Source organism: Equus quagga, chromosome 11 (assembly GCF_021613505.1).
Source record: "Equus quagga isolate Etosha38 chromosome 11, UCLA_HA_Equagga_1.0, whole genome shotgun sequence".
Lineage (NCBI taxonomy): Eukaryota > Metazoa > Chordata > Mammalia > Perissodactyla > Equidae > Equus > Equus quagga.
The window spans coordinates 24,767,230-24,792,178 of NC_060277.1; the positions used below are offsets into that span (position 1 = coordinate 24,767,230).

Consider the following 24,949-nt stretch of genomic DNA (forward strand, 5'->3'; position numbering starts at 1 on the left):
AAGACCAGGTGATCAAATTACTTCATGCAGGATTATGGTGCAGTCTTTATAATATTTCCTTTTTATTTTAATTTCTTCCATGGCCATGTGGAAGAGTCTCCTTCTAAAGGTTTTGTAGTCTACAGAGTTGATCCTTCAATATTATGCTTAGAGAAGTGGCAGGAAGGGAAAGCCAATAATTACCTGTTTGGGTAAGAAATAACCTGATCTTTGGAATGATTCATATGTTTTTAAGTCTGCAGATTAACCGATGCCAAGATAACTATTTGAGAGAAAAATTGGTGGCCCATCATTCATTCTTTTCGATCTATTGGTTTCTGCCATACCTTATTAAGATGAGTTTTAGGTCTTTTGGCAATGTAGACAGTATTTTTCTGACAAGCTTACCTTTTTTGTAAATCATCTTTGCATTAATTTCAGATAACAATAGCCCAGTTTAAGAATTTCATCAAAATTTGTTAAGTGAATGACTCAATCCATTGGCTACAATCTTTCAAAATTTTTAAAAGAAAATTAAAAATATCTCCTACTCTCTGCCTCACCTGCAGAGTATAACATTATTATTGTAGCTAATTTTTCTTCATTTGAACAGCATGACATACTTCGCAAAGCACATTGTCTTTTTGTGATCTCACAACCATTCTGTTAATAAGGAGGTTTTCTTTTGTCCAACAAACATTTACTTAATACCTACTATGTGAAAGATACATATCCAACTCTCTACTTCCTTTTACCACCTGAACATCTAGTAAGTATCTCAAAATTTTCATGTCCTAAACTGAGATCCTGATCTTCCCAACAAACATGCTCCAACCACATCTCAGATGATGGCAACTCCAAACTTCCAGATGCTCAGGCCAAAACTTTGGCATCGATCTTGACTTCTCTCTTTCTCTCACCTTCCACATCCCACCTGCCTGAAAATCAGACTGGCTGTACCTTCAAAATATGTCCATAATCTGACCATTTCTTACCATGCTGTCTTCTTAGACACATTGTCTCTAGTTTGATCAATCTAATAACCTCCTAACTGGTCTCTGCTTTGGCCCTAGAGTACCTTCAGTCTATTCCCAATACAGCAGCATGAGTGTTAAAATGTAAGTCAAATCACAACACTCTTCTGCTCAAAACTCTCCAAGAGCTCCCCTTCTCACTCAATGTCAAATCAGTCCTCACAATGGTGCACAAGGCCCTACATAACCTGTTCCCCATCCTCCAATCTCTCTAACCTCATTTCCTGCTGATTTCCCTCTCATTCACTCTAGCTACACTGTACTCCTTGCTATTCCTGCATTTCTACTGGGCATGATTCTGCCTCAGGGCCTTTGCATTGGCTCTCCCCTCTGCCTGGCACTCTTCTCCCAGTCAGTCACATGATTTGCTTCCTGATTTCCTTCAGGTGTTTACTCAGATAGTACCTTCTCAGTAAGGCTGTCCCTGATCAGCCTACTTACATCTGCAGCATCCATCACCAGCCTCCCCCACTCTCTATCTTCCTTTCCTTCTTAATTTTTCTCCATGGCACCTATCACCATCTTTGCTAGTCCACAAAGGCTAGGTTATTCTGTGACAAACAATCCCAAAGCCCAGTGGTCTTCAGTTAAAATTAATTTCTCTCTCATGCAGAGCCCGCTGCAGGACTAGTTACTTTCTAGGCAGCTATCTTGCAGCAGCGACCCAGAGATCCAAGATGTTTCCGTTTTGTGGCTTGACATGTGCCCTCTATTGGCTGCAGTAGGGGAAGAGAGCTGGAGGGTCATCGACCAGCTCTTGCATCTTTGGCCTGGAAGTGACACATGTCATTTCTGCTCACAGCCCACTGCCCAAAGCTTATCAGATGGCCCCACCCAACTGTAAGGGGCTAGGAAGTCTGAGGAAGCTTTGCTGCCAAACCATCTGATATATAGAGTATGTTACTTTGTTATTTATTTGATGTCTGTCTCTTTCCACTAAATAGTCCCAAGATGGCAGGGGTTTGTGCCAGTTTTATTTACTGCTTTATCCCCAGTGCCTAGAACAGTGCCTAGTATATTTATTGGTCAGAACGTTTGTGGAATGAATGAGTGAATGAATGAATGACAGCCTGTGGGAGTAGATAAGCCAACAGTCTGGCATGGCACTGAGCTGAGTGCTGTAATGGAGGTAGACAAGCCATGGGGAGATGCAGTCAGCTCTGCATAGAGATGTAGGAAGGCTTCCAGAGAGGTGATATTTGAATGGACTCTTGAATAGAGTAGGCATTTACCAAGGAACGAGGAGGTGAGGGACGGAAGGGCCAGTATTTACAAGGCCCAGAGGCATGAAACAGCTCTGTCCATTCAGAGAAGGGCCAGATCCAGCTCCTTATGGATGGAGGTAAAGGGACAGTGGAGGGAAATGAGGTCCAAGAGGTTGGCAGGGGCCAGACTGTGCCCAGCCTTGTAAATGTCATCAAGGAGCCTGGATTTTATCTTGTGAGAAAGAGGAAACTCATGAAGGACTTCAAGCAAGGGAATAAACATGATTACATTTCAGCAAAGATCTTGAGAAATTTACAAAGCAAGGAGGAGAACACTTCTCTTATTTAAAATTCTCTGTTCCACACCAACATTGGAATTAGTCTATATCCTAAGGAAAGCCTAGTCCCTCATGGTTTGGCCTGCTTTCTTCTGAGGCCTCATCTCCCACCACTTGCTCACGATAGCCTCTGCTACTAGCATGTCATGTCCAGGCAGATCCTGAACACACCAAGGGGTGTCAGGCCTCTGTGCCTGAAGAGACATACTCAAGGTCAAACAGCCAGGAAAAGCCTGCTGCCTTTCATTCTGGGTCTCTTTCTACTCTGCCGCACGCTTAAAGTAAGCTCCTGAAGTAGCCAAGCGTCCGTGATGGGTTGCAGGTGCTTTCCTTCTCTGGGACTGTCATTGAGTGAATATTTGTTAATACTAGCCCAAGACTTTACTCATCAAACACACTGGGCCCAGGGAAGGGGTCTCTATCTTAGATCTTCTCCAATGTCAGCTCCTGGGGCTCCTTGCCCGCTCAGTAGCCTCAGCCCTAGGCCTGATGAGATCAACTCAACAAATTAGCATCTGTGCCTCCCATCTCCTACATGGGAGAGAATCACATAGCCAGGTCTGGACATTCTATTTTAAATGCTGACAAGGCCACACACATGGAGTGCTGCTAAACCACATGGTTCTATTAAAGACTGAAAGAAGGCCACTTCCTTGAGTTTCTCACACTAAAGTAGTAGCTGTAGCTGCTGGCAGCTTCTGAGGGTGCTGTTATTCCTACTGTTTATGACAACATGGGAAAGAAATATGGCCTTACCCTTGAGCAGCTCCTCCTACAATCAAGGGGGCAGGATAGGATTTGTCTCCCCTCTCCTCCTTCATTTCTACCCCTTACACCCATACCAGAACAAACAAACTGGGAGAGGGCTCAGTGGTAAAAAAAGATCTTTTTTTAATCTATTGGCAAATAACACACCACAGCTATGGTATGAGCAGGCTCAATATTAGCAAGAGAAAGACGTGTTTCTTTCAAAAGTGTCTTAACCTTCCTCTCTAGCACCACTGAGAGGTGTACTAACCAGACTTGACTAACTAACAGCTAGGAGCAAAGGAGGGGGGCAGAGGGGTAAAAGAAGAAGTCTGTGTATGGTGAGGGAATGGGGGAAGGGAGTATTTATTAGGGAAAGAGATCAAAAAATCTCCCGGATACTGAATGAAGGTTGGACTCTAGGTGACTGGATGGGAAAAATAAGAAAATGCTTTTCAATATCTAGAGCTGAACTGCTCAATACAGGAGCCTCTAACCACATGTGGCTATTGAGCACTTGCAGTGTGGCTTGTCTGAGTTGATATGTGCTGTACATATAAGCTGCATACCAGATTTTTAAGACTTAGTACAAAAAAATGTATAATGTCTCCTCAAAGATCTCTTTATATTGATTACATTTTAAAGTGGTAATATTTTGGATACATTGGGTTAAATAGATTATATTATTAAAATTAATTTCACATTTATTTATACTTTTTAAAATGTGGCTACTAGAAAACTTTAGATTATATATGTGGCTTCATTATATTTCCTTGGACATTGCTACTCCGGATACTGCATATTCGCTATAGTTGACAATAAGATTTCACACCTTTACAGACATGACAAGCATAAATCAGGGATCATACAACTTAGAATATGACTTGTTTGATAGCTAAATAGATTTTATTTTTCACATTTATCAACCTAGTATCTTCTAAGAAGATAAAATTCATATTAAACGCTACCTTCAGGAATAAACTTTCTACAGATTGAGATGAAAATATTGCAAGAGAGTCTACAATATTCCAAGAAAATTTAGGCATTTTCCACTTGGCTCCCAAAGAAAAGAGTTTAATATGAATTTTGTAGACTATAGAATAAATATATTTAAGAGATATTAAAAGCACCAAAGGGCAAACAGATTTTTGTAGGCATGAAAGATTTTTTTTATTGTTCAGCTCTTTGAAATTTTTTTCTTTGTTTTTTAATCTGTTTTTTCATATGGGGCTTGGAAAACAGGAAAGAGGCAAAATGTACCTCCAGCAATGTCAAGGAGGACTTACAAGAGCTTTGTAAGGACATGTGGTTCTCAGGCTAGAATAACAGAAAGGGCCCCTCATGGCTCTGTTGACTACAAAGTCAACAAACCAGCAGCTGAAATGCTTTCCTTCCTAGTGTGGCCTCCGTGGCTGCTTTTAGAGTGCTCTCTGACTCTGTCCTGTTTTCAAGTGGACACTGCATTTTATTGTGGTTAAAAAGCCATTTGCCTTTTCACCACAATGTTTTTCAAAAACTGTTTCCCTAAGAAACCCCCACCTGTTGTTCCATCATGTTAACTGATTCCAGATGCTAAGAAGAAGGTGGCTTAGGAGACAGGATAAGAGAGGAAGAAGCAGTCACAGCAGGATCCCTCACCTTGTGCTCAGCACATGTCCCATGGACATAGCGGTGAGCTCCTAGGCCTTGCAAGGTGCCCAAGCCTCCTTTGGCCATCGTTACCCAGGAACTATCTTCTTTGGTGGGGACCAGGCTCCCTGCAACCAAGGTAAGGCCTGCAGTGTTGATGGTCAGCGTTCGCTCAACAGATCTGAAATAGTTCAGAATTCCTAAGCAGATGCGCTGAAACGACAACAAAAGCATAGGGTCAGGATCCTGCCCTTTGATAGCCCCACTCTAAAGAGCAAAACTTAATGTGGTCCTGGAGGTTGGCAGGTCAGCTCTACTGCTGAGAAAGGAACACACCACCCCCAGAAAGGCCTGATTTCATGGACGAATCACAACAAAGAACAAAGTGTAAAGATGCATTGCTACTGAAATAGCAGAAAAGCTCCCGTTCTACACAACCAAACATTTCAGAGGCCTGAATCCACTGTGTAGGGCCATCCACATACCTGCAGCTCCCTGATTCGCAGGTGACGCAGATACAGAAAGGACAAGTAGGTCCCTCTCATCAGGACAGGTTGCCTATCACTGGGCCCAGTTCTGTCATCCAAGCCCAGCAATTGTAGGGCCCTTGCAAAGCTGTACCTTCAGCAGGTAGGAAAAATAGAATAAATGCCTTTCCCCTCACAGTGGTTCGGAAAATTCACATACACCAAATTGAAGTTATTTTCTTTAACTTAAAAGAGTTTCACAATAGCAACTCTTTAAAAATGCACTGGTGGGAAAATAATGACTCCATATGTATAAATATAAAAAGTAATTTCTCTTAGCAGTAACTCTTGTTAAAACCTAGTCCTAGGGTGAAACATTAATTCAGTTGTCTGACCTGCTTTAACAGTCTTGCTTTTATTTCAGCTTCAAATATTTTTGAATTAACATGTAACCTACACATAAATTAGTCATTCAATTTTCCCCATAGTGTTTAATCCATTTCCTTGAGTCACCAATAAAATGATTTAATTTTACCCTGTCTCTTTTTCCTGCTTGACAGGCTTGTCAGCATGTTGGCTGAGACTTATTTGTGCAAGGCCATTTTCATTTCGTTCCATTGAAAGGTCATCTTCCTTCATATTTTCATCCTAACAAAAAAGTAGCATTAGTTGAATTACATAAACGTTTGCAATATTATCAGGAAAATCACGCTTGGGTCATTACAAAATTAAATCTTATGATCTAAGGCGTATTTAGATGAACAAGTAGAAGGACATCTTGATCCATTTCTATTTGGAAAATCTAGATTTCTAAAATAAATCAGAAGTCACTGTTTTTACTATTATTTAGTCTTTATTTTACAAAACTACTCAAAGTATTTAAATAACAGCCACCACCACCCCCGCCACCACCTTTTACATGATTCACTTCATGAAAAGCTGATACACATATTTGCAGACATTTGGAACCTTGAACTTCTCTAATCTAGTCTTGTTTCAGGCTGAGAGAGATCAGCGGATTAAACACCTCTTTCTACTTTTTAGCTCTGTGATTTAATCATTTAAAGTCTTGATCCTGTTTTCACATTTGTAAAATGGCATGATAATGGAAAATAAGTTGCTGTGAGAATTAAATGATAAGACATATGTAAAGTGTAATGCCTGGCACCTCATAGGTGCTCAGTACATGTCAGTTCTCTCCTGGCCGTGGACTGCAGTAGTCACTCAGCCCTGTAGGATCAATCACAGAATTTGTGGTTTACACTTATTTCCATGGTCATTTTTCCTGATGTTGGGAAGGATGAGGTTATGCATCCAGGGTTCTAGGGAAAACTGTGAAGAAGGTGACATTGATATATGGTCCTGCCCCTCGCCCTCTGGGCAGCCCCTTTCTTGGTTTCTCTGCTTGTCCCTGGGGATATACCCCATTCTCGTAATCTGTGCTTTTTCATAGTGGCACCAATCGCCATGAAAACACTGAACGGCAATAGCTTAGGTTGAAACCCTCCTCTTTGGGTTACTTATGTTCTAATAGTCGGTTCTTAGAATTCCAACAAGTCCTCATGGCAGAAACTACTGGTTGTTCTCCGATATCTATTTTCCTCTTTTCCTACGGCAATTGAATATTTATCTTGACACATGGCCACCCAGATAAAGAAGACATTTCCAAGCCTCTCTTGTAGGTAGGTGTAGCTGAGTGACTAAGTTCTGGCCAATGGAATGAAAGTGAAAATGCCATGTGCCAGCTTCTAGGAATTTTCCTAAAGTGGCAGCTTTCTCACCCCTTTTCCATCTGGCTGCTTAGAACGTGAATGTGACAGCTGGAGCTCCAGCTCAGACCAGATGTTGATCTTGGGTATGGAGCCCACATTTGTTGGAACTCCAGGACAGAAGGAGCCAGGTCCCTGAGGACTCCATGTAGCAGAGTTGTCACACCAGCTCTGTATTTCCTACCCCTGGATGTTAACATGAAGGAGAGAGAGAGAAAGCTCCACCTTCTTTAATCCTCTGTTATTTTGTGCTTAACTATGACCAATAGCCAAGCCTAATCTTAACTAATACAGTCCCCAAGACTCTAAAGATAGACTACCAGTCTTTATGACAGGCAGTGGGGAAGAAAATTTTGGATAGGGATATTAAGAAGAATAGGTAAGAGAGAACGTTGTGTAACTGTGCATCATTAAGTAGCTTCCTATTCTGCCTATGGGTAGAGTTAGCTCCTGTCTGTTCCAGGTAAGTGTGCACATCAGTGTATTTCTGTGTAAACATCCCACAACTCTAGGACTGGAAAAGAATCTAGGAGGTGACATGGTACACTCCTGTTCCTTAATGCAGAAACATAAGATCATCATCCCAAAGTAAAGAGAATCTCTGTTATTTTTTAAAAATCTAGGGAAGCATATACTCCATGAGGGGAATAGAATTTTGACAGTTTCTATTTGACCCAGAATTTTGGGCGAGAGGGGCTCTACAGAAGCCTTTGCCTCCCAGGCCTATGGTGCTCTTGTGTCGCGGTTCAGCATTGACCAATGTGGCTCCAGAGGGCAGGTCCAGAGCCACAACCTTTCTCTGATGGGATGGTGACGTTTCCAGCTGCTTCCAGAACTACCCAGAATTACGTAGGAAAGCACTGAAAGTGACGTCAAGTGACAGTGAAAAAACACTCTGAAGGCATGACTGAACAAACCACAAAAGTACAGCTGGACAGGCAGATGGTCAGGAAGAAAGGAAGGGGCACAACGGGCTCGAATGAGTAAAGGGAGAGGATTAGTATCCTCCGGAAAGAGAGACCCAACCACAGCCCACAGAAGGAAACTGTTTAGGAAACACCAACAGTCTGTGAGTATATTCCCCTAAGAGAACTGGACGCAGTGCAGGTAAGCAGCAGGGCTGCCCAGAAACCAGAATGTCAACACCATCTGTGTTCAGTCCTTCTTCCTGGGTAGTAAATCCTCTGACATTTACTCTACCTTGTGGCTGGGTCTTTGCCAGTATGGCTGAGTTCATGTATTTTGACAGTTCTGAGATTTACAGTGATTACAAATCTCATTTTCTTCTGGGAAATTGGCAGGAGCAGAGGAGTGGGAGGAAGGGAGGAGGGGATAATTAAAGGAAAAGTAAATCTGTTATGTATTCCCCTCCCCCCAAATATCTCTACAGCTTACCTGTATATATCCACAGAATATATACCCCGAAAGTTAACAATACTCTGATTATATTTGAGTGGTAAAATAATGAGGATTTTTATTTCTTCCTTGAACTTTTCTATATTTTCCAAATATTCTATGATAAATACACGTCACTATTGTCATCATCAGAAAATGTTTGTTTTTTAAATGTTCTATCGAATTTGATGAAGGAAACCAGGAAAAAAAGGTGTTTTGTGTTTGCCTGAACTTCCTGCACTCTGGAGCTACTGTATACAACACCAGTTTTGTGAGAGGACACCATGTACTCATTGTATCGTATCATCTCTGGAAATGGAGGGGAGCGGTAACATAGATGGGGGAAATGGCTCTCCCTTCATTTCCTCCCTGGTGTGACCAATGAGAAGAAGCAAAAGAAGAGGAAAGAATACAGTGTTTCCTGCCACTTCAGCACTCCATGAAGTTACAGAACAGTGACCAGTTTAAACCAGGTCTTTAGAAATATGATGATCAATAGTAGTATTTGACATCTGTACATAGCCATTTTAATAAACAGGTAAGGAATGGCTTTGGACACAAGTAAATTTATATAACAGAATTACAGGTTTCAGAGGATGCACTCAGGGCTAGCTGGTCCATTCTTTCTTCTGATCAGGACTACAGTTAAATTATTTTTAAGTTTTTTCAAATGAATATACAAAAAGTGCAGTCCATTTGGACAAGAATCATCTCTTTCTAGTTATACATTATCATCAATTGACAATTATAAGAAAATTTGGTATTTTTTCCTCTATCCCTCAACCCCAGATCTGTAAGTGAATTCTGGAATTAGAATTGTGTTTAAAGAAAAGAGTGGTCAGCTTTCAATGCTAATAATTGTAGGTAAATGGCCAACTTAAACTGTGATAGAATCATTACAAACATTATCAATGCTTAGACAAACATATTCAATGATAAAATGGAAGTGGGAAAATAGATTCTCTCATAAGATGCTGGTTGGAGGAAAATAGTGTAGGACTTTGGCAGGATCTATGACAAATTTTTGAATGTGTACATTCTGTGACCCAGAAAATCCATTTCTAAAAATCTACACTAAAGAAACACACATGTGCACAAGGAGGCATGTACAAAAAAGTTCAACATGGTTTCTCATAGGGGGGAAAATGGTGTCAAGTGTCCGGGGGAGGTGGCTGTGTGATATGTAGTATGTAATAAAATATAATGCAGCCATTAAAATAACAGCAGAGCCATATCTCTACAACCTACTGTTGGGTGAAAAAAGCAAGTTGCAGAAAGATAACCATAGGGTATGACAGATCGTTTATACAGAAAACTAAAACACAAAATTATATTATATATATTTTTGTATGGGGACATATGTATCGATGTAAATTCAAAAAGGCTTGAAGCAATCACAGAGTTCACCTCTGAGGAAGTGGAATGGGATGCCAGTATTAGAGTCCCCATGAGCTCAAGTTAAAGCATTAACTATTCAGTAGTGTTTCAGTTTTTTACCAAGAGACTTTTAAATTACTTCTGTAGTTTAAAATTATCTTTTTAAAAACTCCTTAAAGAGAAAAATGGTAACTTTACTGTGGGAAAATCTGTCAAACACCACTAACTTAAGCATGTGATCAAGATTAACATGCCCAAGTGATAAATCACATTGACAGCATCTGCCCCTGACATGATGTGATGAGAAGGGTACTTCACTTCTGAGGTGTTCTTCCCCCAAACCGATAACCCCAGTGTAACCATGAGAAAACATCAAATTCCAATTAGGGAATATTCTACAGGTCGCCAGGCCAGTACTCCTAAAGACAAAGTCACTATAAACAAGGAAAGACTGAGAAACTGACACAGACCTGAGTAGACTGGGAAGATACGAGGATTAAATGAAATGTGGTACCCTAGGTAGGATCCTGGAGCACAAAGAGGACACTCATGGAAAAACCAGTGAATTCCAAATAGAGTGCAATATAATTAACAGTAATGTATCAATGTTACCACTGATACATTAGGCATGAGAAATGTACCATAGTAATATAAAACGTTAATAATAGGAGAAACTGGGTAGGGGATACCTGGGAACTCTTTCTACTATCTTTGCAACTTTTCTGTAAATCTAAAACTATTCTAAAACAAAACATTTAGTTAAAAAAAAAAAAACTCCCTACAGAAAGGTTACTGGTGTGGAGTATTCACCAAGAACTGATCAGAAACCATTCTAGGGGCCGGCCTTGTGGCTGAGTGGTTAAGTTCGCACGCTCCACTTCGGTGGCCCAGGGTTTCGCCGGTTCCTATCCTGGGCACAGACGTGGGACCGCTCATCAAGCCATGCTGGGGCGGCATCCCACATGGCACAACCAGAGGCACTCACAACTAGAATACACAACTATGTACTGGGGGGCTTTGGGGAGAAGAAGAAGAGAAAAAAAAAGATTGGCAACAGATGAAAAAAAAACAAAGAAAAAGAAACCGTTCTGAAGTTGTACTACAATTAGTGCTTATTTTCTCTCAGAGCTATCAAAGCAGACAGACCTATGAGGTTTGCTTCCTTCATGAAGAAGGCCCTTAAGAAAGTTATTTTCCATGAAGTTTTGGTTGTCACTTGCCAATTTCAGAATCAGGATGCTGACCAGCATAAAGATGCTAAAATTCATATCTCACTGCTACATGCTTGCAAAATAGTAACAGGGCTTTAAAATTCATACTTGCATTCCTGTGACTCCTCCCAGCTGCCGCCTTTTACTTGATCCCAATCTCATTTGACTGGTATTCAACATGCAGAGCGGCAACACACTACCCTTGGTGCCATATTACTGGATAAAGTGACTCTTGACCAAAGCAGAAATGCTAGAGGACAAATTAATACCCACAGGAAAATGTGAAGGAATGGGGAAAACTATTGGCTGTCGAGTCAGAATTTCCTTTCTTAAATGCTGTGCTATTTTATTCCCTATTTGGAAAGCTCTTCTCCAGACCGTTTGCATGGCTGACTCCTTTTCATTCATCAGATTTCAGTTCAAATGTCTCCTACTCTGAAAGATCTTGGCTGATCTCTCCGAGGGTGCTCCTCTCTACCTCATTGCCTTCTACTCCTGTGGTTTCTTCCTGGCACCCACAAGTTAGACATGGAGATTTGTTTCCTTGTCCAGTTACCTATTGCGTGTCTCATTCCCTGAGCCCAGCACGATTCCTGGCATGAAGGCAGCATCCATGTAACAATCATTGAATGGATGGGACGCTGGAAAACTTGCATGACGCTAACATGTAGCGTAATTTGTGTTATATATCTCCCCTCCTGCTCTACCTCTAGAATCCACAGGTATTCTAAGTCTCTTTAGGGTCTATTTTCATAAATCAACTTGAAAATACAGTGCTCACATTTTTCTCCCTTTGGTCAATTCCAAGAACAACATTCACAAGTCAGGAAATAGCCAGAGAAAGTGGTTTTCTTTTTTTCTTTCTTTTTTCTTTTTAACATTTGGGCAACTGCATTCCAAACAGACTTTTGTGAAAGCACAGACTGCCTCGTATCAGCACCCCGACTTCCCATCTCCTCTGCAGACGGAGGGAAGCAGCAACAGAACAGCAAGTGTCCGTTCTCTCCACTGTGCACTGGGTTCCTCCCCTCCGTGGCTCTAACTTGGTGTTTTCTGCCTCTCAACACTTACCTGAGCCATCATCTGCTCGCGCCGTGCACCTTCTGCTTTCCACTGACATAGTGGTCCCACAGAGGTAACCTCCTTTGTCCCCTAAGTACCCATGGACACTGCCACGACTCTGTCACCTGCTGGCCCGGGCACACCCTGGACCTCCTCACTTCTCCGTGATTTCAAACATGAAGCTCTTCATCTCTGACTCCATCTTCCTTTGCCTCCCACCTCTCCCTCACTCATATTTACCTCCTTTCACTCTCCTCTGGCCCCCAGGAGTTCAATTCTTCCTATTCTCTCAGCCAAGGAGGGAAACAGATTTGTGGCAATGGCTCTCAGATGTTAATGGCAGAACTCCCCAGGTAAAGGTTACATCAGCATCAAGACGTAGAGTATCCAGATCCTAGGAGCAGAGGTCTTGTTTGGGGGTAACTAGGCTGACTCTGCCCTCGCGCCCCCCTTCTTGCCTGCTTCCTATGCCCTTCCCCCTATGTTCGGTTCAAGAAGCAGAAGACCCAGATGTTTTAAATGTCCCCTTGCTAGTATAATGTCCTGCTGAATGGTGACATATACCTCAGTGTGAAATGGCAATGAGATAGGGAAAATGTGGCTATTTTCTCAACTCTGGCAGGATGCTAGCTGAGAAGAGAATCTCCCTGGTGGTTGCATGTCCCATCAGAGAGTTCAGGGGCAGGTAGATCCATGCCATGATATGCTGCATCTGCTCCTGATCTGTGTGGCCAATTCATTTTTCATAAATTCTCTAGATCCTTGTTTAAACGAATTGAAAAGGTATAGAAGTTGTGTGTGCATGTGTGTGTGTGTGTGTGTGTATACACCTGCGTGCACATGTGTGTTTGCTTCCAGCCAATCTATAAGTCATTAGTGTAACCATTTCAGGTTTTCACTTCCTCCCATACCCAGCCCGGGATGGTGGATCATGACAGTGCTTCTCTCTGTAGCATTCTAATTAAACTTCTCCATACCTTCAACTTTGTGTATAATTTTTAGTCACTGTACAATTATCTTTAGGGGTGAATGTAATAGAATTATTATGCCAAATGGCCTCGCTATAAATTCATGCCCTCTTATCTCATCTGAGCCCTCTTAGCTACATGGTCATCCTTATATTCTTTTCTCATTGGCGATCCTGTAGCCTTCCCCACAGTGATACACCTCCCCACAAGACACTCTCACCTTCTACTCACTAATGCTGACATCCTCCCCCGCCTCCTCCTCCTCTCCTGAGACAGCCAGGGCATTCACAAGCTCCCACATCTTATCTTTTTGCACCTGAAAATTCTATTTATCTCATTCACCTCAGGGGAGGTGATGTCATTCTCCCTTTCTCAAAATTACTCCTCCACCTGGTTTCTTCAGTCCCATCCCCTCCTCTTCCCCTAGAGTCATCTGCTTCTCACATTTACCCTTTCCTATCTTCCATCTCCTCTTCTACGCTACTCCTCCCTCTCAGACTTCCAGAAATACATTGAGTCTTCCCAACTTAAATAAGCAAATGAAATAAAACTCTTCTCTTATAGCAGCAAATAATAGCAGATTAGAGCTTCAAAAATGTTACAGCACCATTGTAAAGACAAATATCCACTAGCTTTGTGTAGAAACTTCCTTTCATTGCCAAACTTCATGTCTATCCTATGTAGTAGATACTGGCTTCCCTGCCTCCAATCTCTCCCTCTTTCAATCCAAGAAACACCTTGCTGCCATGTTGATCTTCCTGAAAAATACAGCCTTGTATATATCACTTCCCTTACAGGATAAAGCACAAATTCCTTAGGCTGGAATTTATGGTCATTCACAACCTGCCCCCTCCTCCCCACTGAAAAAAACTTCTCTTCACTATATTTCCACATGAATCTTCCACTCAACCAAGCTGGACTTGAACACTCCACGTACAGTATTGCTCTGCATTGTTGTTCATGCTTCTCTCCTAGAATGTGCTCCCTACTTCCTTCTCCACCGCCACTTCCCTAAGCCCCGTGCTTCCTTCAAGCCCAGCTCAGCTTCCTCCTCCTTCAAGAGGCTTTCCCCAGTAGAGCCAACTCTGTGGGGACCACTTTCCCTCTAAACGCTCACAATATTTAACAACTGTCCAACTCATTTGGTGTTTGGCACTGGAGTGTGCAGCTTTGCATTGGTATTTACCTGTTGAGTCTGTCCTGACAGCAACATCTTATATTACACCTCTTTATATCTCTCTTTTTAATTAGCATTTAATCTTTTTATAAAGAAAACAAACTTGGCTAGGAAATAGAGCTTTTGCAGGGAGGGTCTCTGAAAAACTACCAAAGTATTTTTCTTAGATCAACACACAGGTAGTGAGTTGAACAGAAAGGCATATGGGTTATTTCTTTCCGCTGTACCTGGTAGAGGTTGATGTTGCTATAAATGTTCTCCCAGATGTGGTCATATTTGCACTGATGCAAATCCTGGGAAGCCATGAAAGTTGGATGAGATGGAACCAGACGGACTGTCTTTACAGCGTGATCTTGGAGCACTTGCATTACTCGCTCAGGGTTGGAAATCTTGAGTAGATCAGAGATACATTTGCAAATTATATATGTGATAAGGAGTTAATATCCAGCATATATAAAGAATTCCTACAACTCAACAACAAAAATTTAAATAAGCCAATTTAAAAGTGGGCAAAAGACTTTAATAGACATTTCTTTAAATATGATATACAAATGGCCAACAAGCATACAAAAGGATGCTCAACATCACTAATTATTAGAGAAATGCAAAGCAAAACCACAATGAGACATCATCTCATATCCATTAGGATAGCTAATATAAAAAAAAGAAAAGAACGTGTTTGTGAGAATGCAGAGAAATTGGAACCCTTGTGCACTGTTGGTGGGATTGTAAAATGCTGCAACTACTATGGAAAATAGCATGGAGCGTTCTCAAAAAGTTAATAACAGAATTACCCTATGATCCAGCAGTTCCACTTCTGGGTATATATCCAAAAGAACTGAAAGCAGGATCTCAAAGAGATATTTACAAACCCATGTTCATAGCAGCATTATTCATAATAGCCATGAGGTGAAAGGAACCCAAATGTCCATCAACAAATGAATAAACAAAATTTGGATGATCCATACAAGGAAATATTATTCAGCCTTAAAGGAAATAAATTCTTACATATCCTACAACATGGATGAACATTGAGGACATTATGGTAGGTAAAATAAGCCAGTCACAAAAAGACAAATACTGTATAATTCCACTGATATGTGATACCTAGAGCAGTGAAACTCACAGAGACAGAAAGTAGAATGATGGTTGCCGGAGGCCAAGGGAACGGGTGGAGGAATGAGGAATTATTGTTTAATGGGTAGAGAGTTTCAGTTTTCCAGATGAAAAGAGTTCTGGAGATGGATGGCGGCGATGGTTGCACAACAATATAGATGTACTTAACACCACCAAACTGCACACTTAAAAATGGTTAAAATGGTCAATTTCATGTTATGTATTTTACCACAATTAAAGAAAAGCAGGAAAAAACATAAAGAGATCCCATGTACCCTTCATTCTACCTCCCCCAATGTTAACATCTTGAAAACTCTAGTACAGTGTTGCAACCTGGATGCTAATATTGATACACTCAAGATGTAGAAGAGATCCTTCACCGCAAGGATCTCTCATGTTGCCCATTTACAGCACGACTCCCTTTCCTTCCTCACCAGTTTCTCCTTAACCCCTGGAACCCACAAATCTGTTCTCCATTTCTATAGTTTGCCATTTCGAGAGTGTGGTATAAATGGACTCAAACAGTCTTTATGAGATTGACTTTTGTTACTCACATAGTTCTCTGGAGATTCATCTAGGTTCTTGGATATTTCACTCGTTTGTTGCTTTTTATCACTGACTGCTATTCCATGGTATAGATATACCACAGTTAGTTTAACTATTCACCCACTAAAGGACATCTGGTTGTTTCATTTTCGGCTATTGCGAATAAAGCTGATATAAATATTCATGGAGGGAAAAAAGGGGAGGGAAATTCAGTCACATGCTACAACATGGATGAACCCTGAGGACATTATGCTAAGCGAAACAAGCCATTCACAAAAAGACGAAAACTGTATGATTCCACTTATGTTAGGTATCTAAGAGTAGTCAAATTCAGAAACAGAATGAGGAATGGGGGTTGCTAGGGACTGGACAGAGGAGGAAATAGGGAACTGCTGTTTAAAAGGCATAGAGTTTCAGTTTTGCAAGATGAAAAGTTCTGGAGATGTGTTTCACAATAATGTGAATATACTGAACACTACTAAACCATACACTTAACAATGGTTAAGATGATAAATTTTATGCTATGTGTTTTTTAACACAACAAAAATATGATAATTTAGTCCCATATTTTTGTTTCACAGATGAGGAAACTAAAACTCAAGGAGGTTATGTGACTAGACCAACATCACACAAAGACTTAGTGCTGGTCTAAAATCTGGCTCTTCTGACAATTGTTACTCTCTACTGAAAGCTAACAGGATTATAAAAGTTTGGCAATTAGATTAGAAAGTTCCAAATAAAGCCTTCATAGTGAATCCATGGCTAACATTTTTTTAAAAGGGAAAGAAAATTCGGCTTTCTGAGAACAATTTTAGCAAGAATTTTATCTACTTGGGAACATGGTTACTTTCTTACCTTCAAAAACTTCGCTTGGAGTTGCATTAATACATCTATTCTTCTCCGTTCTTTTAGTCTGGTCAAAAGCTTCTTTTGCCAAGGATCACATTTTGGCTTAATCTAGTGGGTAAACGTGTTCACACAAAGTTACAATGTAACAATGGTTCTAAACATGAGTTGCAAGCAAAGAGATTCAAGGAGCTTCTGAAATGGGATCTGGCCTCAGAGCTGGAAACTTTGCTGGAGCATGTGAAGTGTTGGAAAGGGTCCGCGTGGGTTCACGGATTTGTGGATGAAGACGGCAGCAGCAGTCACTACTGGTGCCTGGCCTATGAGACGCAGGGGCTCCATCTGGGATAACACAACACCATCCATGAGCAAGAGGGACCCTAATCCATCAGTGTTGGGCATCGCACTTGATTTATGGGGCAAGAGAAGTTTGCCCACAAAGACTCCTTTTGACTCCACATGTGAAGCTTCACCTTTCACACTGACAAGCTCTATTTCAAAATTAGTTCTATGGCTGTAAATACATCAATACACTGATAACTCTCAAATTTATATCTAGCGCTAAGCTCCAGCCTATTATATCTAACTGTCTTCTTGATGTCTATGCTTGGATGGCAAGTGTAACAACTTAAAATGGAAGTCTGGCTTCCCCTACACCAACCACCTATTTGCTTGAGCCCCAGACTTAGGAGTAATCTTTGATTTCTCTCCTTTCCTTCCGTCCATCTTTATTTTGTAAGACTTTTGTTTTCTTCATAATACAATTGATCCATATGATTCATGGATTTTGTATTTGCAAATTTGCCAGTCACTAAAATTTATTTTTAACCCCAAAATCAATTCTGACAGAGCTTTCCTGGTCATTCATAAACATACACAGAATGGTGAAAAATTTCAGTCGCCCAACTCCACACTTCTAGCTGAGATCAAACAAGGTGACATACTGCCTTCTTGTTTCAGCTCTCATACTGTAAACAAGTGTCTTTATGGTCGATTTAGTGCCACATTTTTGTGCTTTTGTGGTTTCTGTTAGTGATTTCGCTGTGTAAAATGGCCCCCATGCATCGTGCTGAAGTGCTGCCTACAGTTCCTAGGTGCAGGAAGGCTGTGCAGTGTCTGGTAGAAGAAATACATGTGATCAATGAACTTCTTTCAGGTATGAGTTATAGTACTGTTGGCCACAAGTTTGAGGTTAATGAATCAACAACATATTCTTTAAACAGAAACACTCATAAAACAAGGTAATGTATTGATCAGTTGATGAACCTAACCCCACATTTCCCCTATGAGCAACAGTTTGGTTTTTGTTAATTCAGTGTTTGTGCAACTTTATAGAACATAACTACCTCAAATAATGAGAATCGACTGTACTTACCACCCCCTAAAATCATCTCGTTTAATCTGCTGACTTGTGTATTGTTTGTGAATTGTATGTCTCCAGCACCAAGGGCCATGCCTGACACACAGTGTGTACTCAATAAACAATTTTTGACTGAAAGGCTGGATTTACACAAAATTTGTTATTCTTTGTTCTTGCTAAATAGTCGAGACCACTAACAACAAGAAGGGAGTTCTGACCCAATAGAGAGGGGTACGGGAGTATGGGGAACTTCTAGAGAAGGTAGATCACCATGGCTAACTTCAACAGAGACCCAAGGCAGGACGGAGCTGGAGATCCTGGTGCACTGAGCCAGGTTCTCTCAGCTGCCTCTGTTGAGGACAGACAGGCACCTATCCTTGGTCACAGGGGACAGTTTGTTGAGGGCATTGAGTAGAGGGGACAACAGGGACCTGACAGACTTGGTGCTGCCAGGTTGCCCACTTGGAGGATACTTCATGACATTGCTGACATCAGTGACAGGTGACTGTCACCACAGGTCTCCTTACCTTTATAAAGGAAGTCCAGTTGGCTCTCTTTTTCAAGGCCATACTAGGTCCTGCCAAACCCAAATTCTCTGCTTTAGTTCTCCCAACATCATAATCTGGAAATGTTTGCATTCTCTGTTGCTCCATGAAGATGCTTTGAAATTTTTGGGAAACCTAAACAGGATTAAGAAAAGAGAGGTGGAGGTCAGAAAAAAGCCTCAGTTTGCAGGCAGTTTCAAAAACAGCTACCTATCGCCTCTGAAACAGTCTTGGAGTCAAACTAATTCACAAAACACGACTCTGTGACAATCACAGGACCTTAAAGGTATATAGCTGAGAGGCACATGTATTCAGCCAGCTCATTATCATAATTGTGTGTGTGTATGTGTGTTATTTGTTCTGAATATCTTTTCCAAATGTTGGAAATTATATGATATACTTATTTATACGTATTTTGAGACGGACTGTAAATGGGAAGTAAATTGTCCAAAAAGGAAATACATTCACTTTTTCTGACCTCCTGGTAAACTAGAAAATCTAGGGGTTAGATAAATCCGGCTCCCAGAAGCCTGACCAGGATGTTGCAGAGAGAAGGGTCCAGAGGCTAAGACCTGTGAAAACTCTTTAAGGTACCTCAGCCAATCCCTTCACATCTCACTTTCAGACTGAGTGCTTCCTGTGCTTTCTGTGCCATAGCTTCCAGCTGCAGAACACTTCTTCCTCCCTTCTCCAGGCTGGCTGAGCCTGTGGCGTGCCTACGTCATTGCACTGGTGACACTGCGTCATGATTTCCTCACTACATGGTGAGCTTCCACAGCCTATGAATCTCAAGAACCTACCATGTGGTGATGGTTACACAACAATGTGAATGTACTTAATGCCACTGAACTGTACACTTGAAAATGGTTAAAATAGTCACTCTTGTATTATCTATATTTTATTATACACACAGAACCTATCACAGTGCTGGCACATACAAGGGCCTCAACAAAGGTTTCTAGGATGAGTGAGTGAGTTCAATGAGTCATAGAGCTAAAGATTCCTCCAGTTAATGCTGGTCCTTCCCGGGCTTGCTATCCAGTATTGTTGCCTCTAGTCACATGTGGCTGTTTAACATTTAAATGTCAATTCATTTAAAATTAAATAAAATTTAGTTCCTCAGTTGCACTTACCCACATTTCAAGTGCTCCGTAGCCGCACGTGACTAGTGGTTAACATATTGGACAGCACAGATACAGACCAGACCCATCCATGCAGGAAGTTCAATGAGACAGTGCTAGACTAGGGCTAGGGCGGCAAACTTTTTCAAATATTTTAACCTTTGCAGACCATACAGTCTCTGTTGCAACTACTCAACTCCGCGGTTGTAGTGTGAAAGCAGTCATAAATAATACATTAATGAATGGGCATAGCTGTAGTCCAGTAACACTGTATTTTAAAAAAACAGGTGATGGGCTGCAGGCTGTAGTTTGCTGACCCTGCTCTAGGGCATTAGAGAATCAGAATAAACAGTAGCCAAATATGGAACTCTTTCTCTACAAAAAACTGTTGTAATGTGATTGATTATCTTGGGAGCACAACTGGTATTGCATGTAATACGGTGATAAGAAAATCGAAAGTAGAAACCATCACTATATAAAGGAAACAAGCGATTCTTGGGGAATAAGGCTACCCTGTGAGAGTGCTCAGCAGCCTCATGTTCTTTTGTTATCATTGATGATAGTCTGCTGTGCTAAAATTTATTTTATTTATTTACTCTTTTTAAACACCATCTTATTCTGTTTCTGGATTTTGTCTATCATAATACATGGAGACAATGAGGGTAAAGATATTCCCATAGAAGTACTCTGCTGAAGATAGTGCCTCTGGTGATACAAAAGGAAAGGCAAAATCTAAACACCTTCACCTTCAAAGAAACCAGAGGACATATGATTCCACGGGTTCTATGAGCTTAAAGAGTCTGTTACACACTACTGGAAATAATCCTAGGAAAGTCACACTGGAACAACACACGTGGAAGTGAAACTTCAAGGTCAAGGCAAATGGTGATAGAGGAGACAGTGAGGAGCGTTCAAAGACATTCGGACTTAATTTTGGCCAATTTGGATCAATTTATTACTTTTACCTATCAAATATATAAATTTGCAAATATTATACACCCAGAGCTAGAAAAAAATCTTTATTGTAGAAACTAAAAAATAATCCTATTTTTCCCTGGGAAACAAGTTTTAACATGGCTTCTGATAATATGAGTGAGTTTTTTGTTTTTTTTTAAGATTTTACTTTTTCCTTTTTCTCCCCAAAGCCCCCAGGTACATAGTTGTATATTCTTCGTTGTGGATCCTTCTAGTTGTGGCATGTGGGACGCTGCCTCAGCGTGGTCTGATGAGCAGTGCCATGTCCGCGCCCAGGATTCGAACCAACGAAACACTGGGCCACCTGCAGCGGAGTGAGCTAACTTAACCACTCGGCCACGGGGCCAGCCCCGAGGTTTTTTTTTAAGGAAGTGCAACGCTATGTTATAAGAGGGCAGACCACATGACTCTAGAAATTGCTACACAATATACACTCTATTGAATATAAAGCATTTGCTAACAGTAGAGCTATTGCAACACATTCTGAGAAGTGAAGGGCTTTAGACACTAGACAACTCCACCATGAAAATTTGCTAAATCTTGGCTATGTTTACATCATCTACTATGAGCTACAACCTACATTTTTCTTTAAATTCTGCAGAAAAATAAATCTTACAGCCCCTCTGGGTTGGATATTCAAGGGTCCCATTACTCTTACAGAGAGGAAGTTATTCTGAATCTCACCTATTACTATTATATTTTATCACTCTAGAAACCATTGTGGCAGTATACATAATCAAACTCTGTGGCAAATACTAGTGTTTTCTTTCATGAACACACATATTTGTATTAAGAAAGAGTCCATCAAGTACCAGGAATAAAAGTTCTGTGTCCTTAGCAGCGTCCCTTAGCCCCTCTACATCATAGGGGATATTGAAATGGGAGAGCAGGAGCTTCAGCTGAGGTTTCAGTTCTTCTGTTTCTGTTGTGTGTCGGGGCAAGATGAAAGCAGCTTCTGTTCTCGTCGGCTCTGGGAAAAGTCCAAAATCAACAGCATTAAGATCAGTAAACACCAGAAGAGAAAAGGGAGAGTCCTTTGAGACAACTGGAGGCAGGGCCTCCTCTGCTGATGGGGAAGGCCATTCTGCTTCTTGCCCAACCTTCTCCCTCACAATCCACAGGCTGCACTGTGCTCAGCCAGGCCTATCTGACAAACCTCTGGTGCTGGCTTTCTGGGGGACGTAGGCTGGACTCCCTTTTCTCACAGTCTGCAGGAGAAACAGACCCTTTGAGGAATGACTTAGTGGGAGCTGAACTACCTATAGGCCTTCAGGGTAAACAAAGAGTATGATTTATACATTAAACGACAAATTAGAAGGTGAGAGTCTTCACCTCCTTTTGCCTGGCTCACTTCTACTCATCTCTAAACACCCAGTTTAGACTCCGCTCCTTTGAGACACCTTCTCTGATTCCCCACAAATGGGTTGGCTGCCTCTCCAGGTACATCTGGTACATACCCCAAGCAAATATGTCACTCAGAGTAGAAACCTGATCAGGTTTCCAGTCATCTGTAACACAAGGTAAGGGCGCTAAGACTATTAAATTGATTCAGATAAGGAAAGTCTTTTAAATCATGCAATATTAAAAATGAAAGAAATCTTAGAACTCACTTAATCTGAAAGGCTTATTTTGGAGATGAGTAAATTGAGGTCTAAGGAGATGAAATGACCTAACATGCAGACCCATACTTAAGGCCATAACAGACAGGTCTAGCACTCAGCGTTCTCGACATCAAATGCATTGCTTTTCACCTCTCTCTTAATTTCCTATTTATAACTACAGCAATAATAACACCTAAGAAAAGTGTTTGCTATTTTTTTCCACCAGAAAATATTAAATTAACAGTTGTTTATTAAGGAGATATAGCTTTCTGGTATGCAGAAAAATTTCAAGCAAGATTATGTGACAAAACAGCACATGTGCAAAATCACAATCTTCTTTTCTCCACATAACCCTAGGGGAAAGGAGACTAATTTCTTACCTGAAATGCTGGTATCCATACAGCCTGGAGATGCAGAACCCTGGATGTCGTCAACACGGACCTTTTCATCCTCCTGACCAACCTCAGGGAGTTCGTTGACTACACTCAGGACTTTGGAGATGGGCAGATACTGGAGGGCCTGCAGAAGGGCACGACCAAGAGGCCGCATGTCAACTTGATTCTCACAGAAGCTTCCAGACTTTGGTTCAGGAGCAGCCCTTTGCTTTGACAGAGAAGGAGGGAGGTAGAGGTGGGCCTCAGCAACCTGGCTAATCATGAGAGGCTAAATCTGGAACTGGGAGACCTGGCGCTGTCACCAGCTCTGAGCTACCTTAACCTCTGGGCAGGTCTGCATTGATCAAGCACCCCTAGTGGACAAGGCACTGCGTGGGGTGCTAGGGACACAAAGATGAACAAGACATGAACCAACCTCAAAGAGTTCACAGTTCAGTGGGGGACCCAGACTTATGAGCAGATTGTTACTACAACACGTGAGTGGGAAGAGATCCCATATCCTATGGAATCAGAAGTAGACCCCATCGTGACTGACTGATGAAGGGATGATGTGAGGATGTGGCCAGGTTTCTGGTTTGGGTAACTCTGTGGTTGGTGGTATCACTGAGGTAAGGCATGGAGAAGTCGGGAAAGATTTAGGGGGCAAAACAATAATCTTTCTAAAGTGAAAATGTGACCACTTCACCCCTTCTGATACCTCTAGCCTGGGTTAGGGGTTCTCCCCTGCGACACTCTTTACCCTGTGCTTATAATTATTCTATTCTTTCTTATCACATTGTATTTCAGTTGACAATTTGTTTAAACTACCATCCTGGGACCCAGTTACTTTCCAGTAAAGACTATACCTTCCCAACATGGACCAGGATATGTACCTGGCATACATTAGAATTTCATTAGGTATTGCTGAACAAAAAAGTGGATCTACATTGGTGAGCTAAATCCTGAACAAGATGATGACACGAGAAATTACAGAGAGAATAGGAACTAGCACAGCAGAGACATCTCTGAGAAAGCTAAATTAATGGAGTGATTTCATTAGAACAAGGTTCCAAAAGAATAAGATTTCAAGGAAAAAAGCTAGTGACCCATTATTCTCCTGTCATTTGTGGGGCGGGTGGAATATAGAAACTGACAGTTCAAAACGAGGTGACAGATGTGAGAAAACAATGTGCTGACCATCCTGGGAGGGCACTGCATCGTCACATTACTGTTTCACGTACCTTCAGGTAGTGGTGAACAGCCTCGAGTGAGTGTAGGTGACACACTAACCACTTTGTGTAGATAGTCAGGTCTTCCTGTGTCACTAAGTTAGGTGGATTGTTTTTTCCCATAAGGAAGTTTTCTCGTGCAACAGACAATCTTTCAGCTCTCTGAAGGGCATCGTTGTACTCCTGCATAATGTAGGCAACTTGTTTCTATTTAAGAGAGAGGCAAAGACAGAACTTGGTTATTTGCAAGCCTTATTCTCTGAGGTCAATTGCCTCCAAGCAAAGGGTAATGCTATTTGGGGGCCAAATAAGGGGCTCTTGGAATATCAAAATTCTTCCACATTCTGAATTTGACTGACAAGTAGTCACATTCTTAGGACTTTGAAGGAAAGAGACTCCAGCAAAGGTCAGTGCATGAGGATGTTTGCTAACTGCAGTTGGCTTCTCAGCTTTTTACCTACAGCAGAGGAGACCAAGTCTATGAAGGAAAGTGCATTTTCTGTCATATAAATCTTCCTTCAAATCTTATTCTTAAAAATAGGTATCATTATCTTCTGCCACAGTCAGAATAGGCAAGTAGGTACATGCATTAGTTCCTTTCCCATCTTCAGCTGTGACTTAAAAAAAATTGACAAGTTACACTGTTGATGAGAATATAAATTGGTATGGAAAACAGTATAGAGATTCCTCTAAAAAATTTAAAATAGAACTGCCATATGATCCAGCAATCCCACTTCTGGGTACATATCTGAAGGAAACAAAATCAGTATCTTGAAGAGATGTCTGTATTCTGTCTTTATTGCAGCATTATTCACAAAAGCCAAGATATGAAAACAACCTAAGAGTCTGTTGATTGATGAATGGATAAAGAATATGTG

At 41.2% G+C, this 24,949-nt stretch overlaps 1 protein-coding gene across 5 annotated transcripts in view; it reads right to left on the bottom strand.

The window, feature by feature from the left end:
- LOC124247491 (uncharacterized) overlaps positions 1-24,949 on the bottom strand; it is a 166,431-nt gene that overhangs the window by 109,729 nt on the left and 31,753 nt on the right. For all 5 annotated transcript variants that reach the window (XM_046676825.1, XM_046676826.1, XM_046676827.1 and 2 more), the window contains 9 exons: positions 24,084-24,278; positions 22,849-22,987; positions 21,680-21,837; positions 18,754-18,906; positions 16,876-16,977; positions 14,586-14,747; positions 5,935-6,047; positions 5,418-5,553; positions 4,942-5,145 (listed from right to left, as the gene is read on the bottom strand). In XM_046676825.1, coding sequence (XP_046532781.1) covers positions 4,942-5,145; positions 5,418-5,553; positions 5,935-6,047; positions 14,586-14,747; positions 16,876-16,977; positions 18,754-18,906; positions 21,680-21,837; positions 22,849-22,987; positions 24,084-24,278 — 1,362 coding nt within the window. The remainder of the gene's footprint in view (positions 1-4,941; positions 5,146-5,417; positions 5,554-5,934; positions 6,048-14,585; positions 14,748-16,875; positions 16,978-18,753; positions 18,907-21,679; positions 21,838-22,848; positions 22,988-24,083; positions 24,279-24,949) is intronic.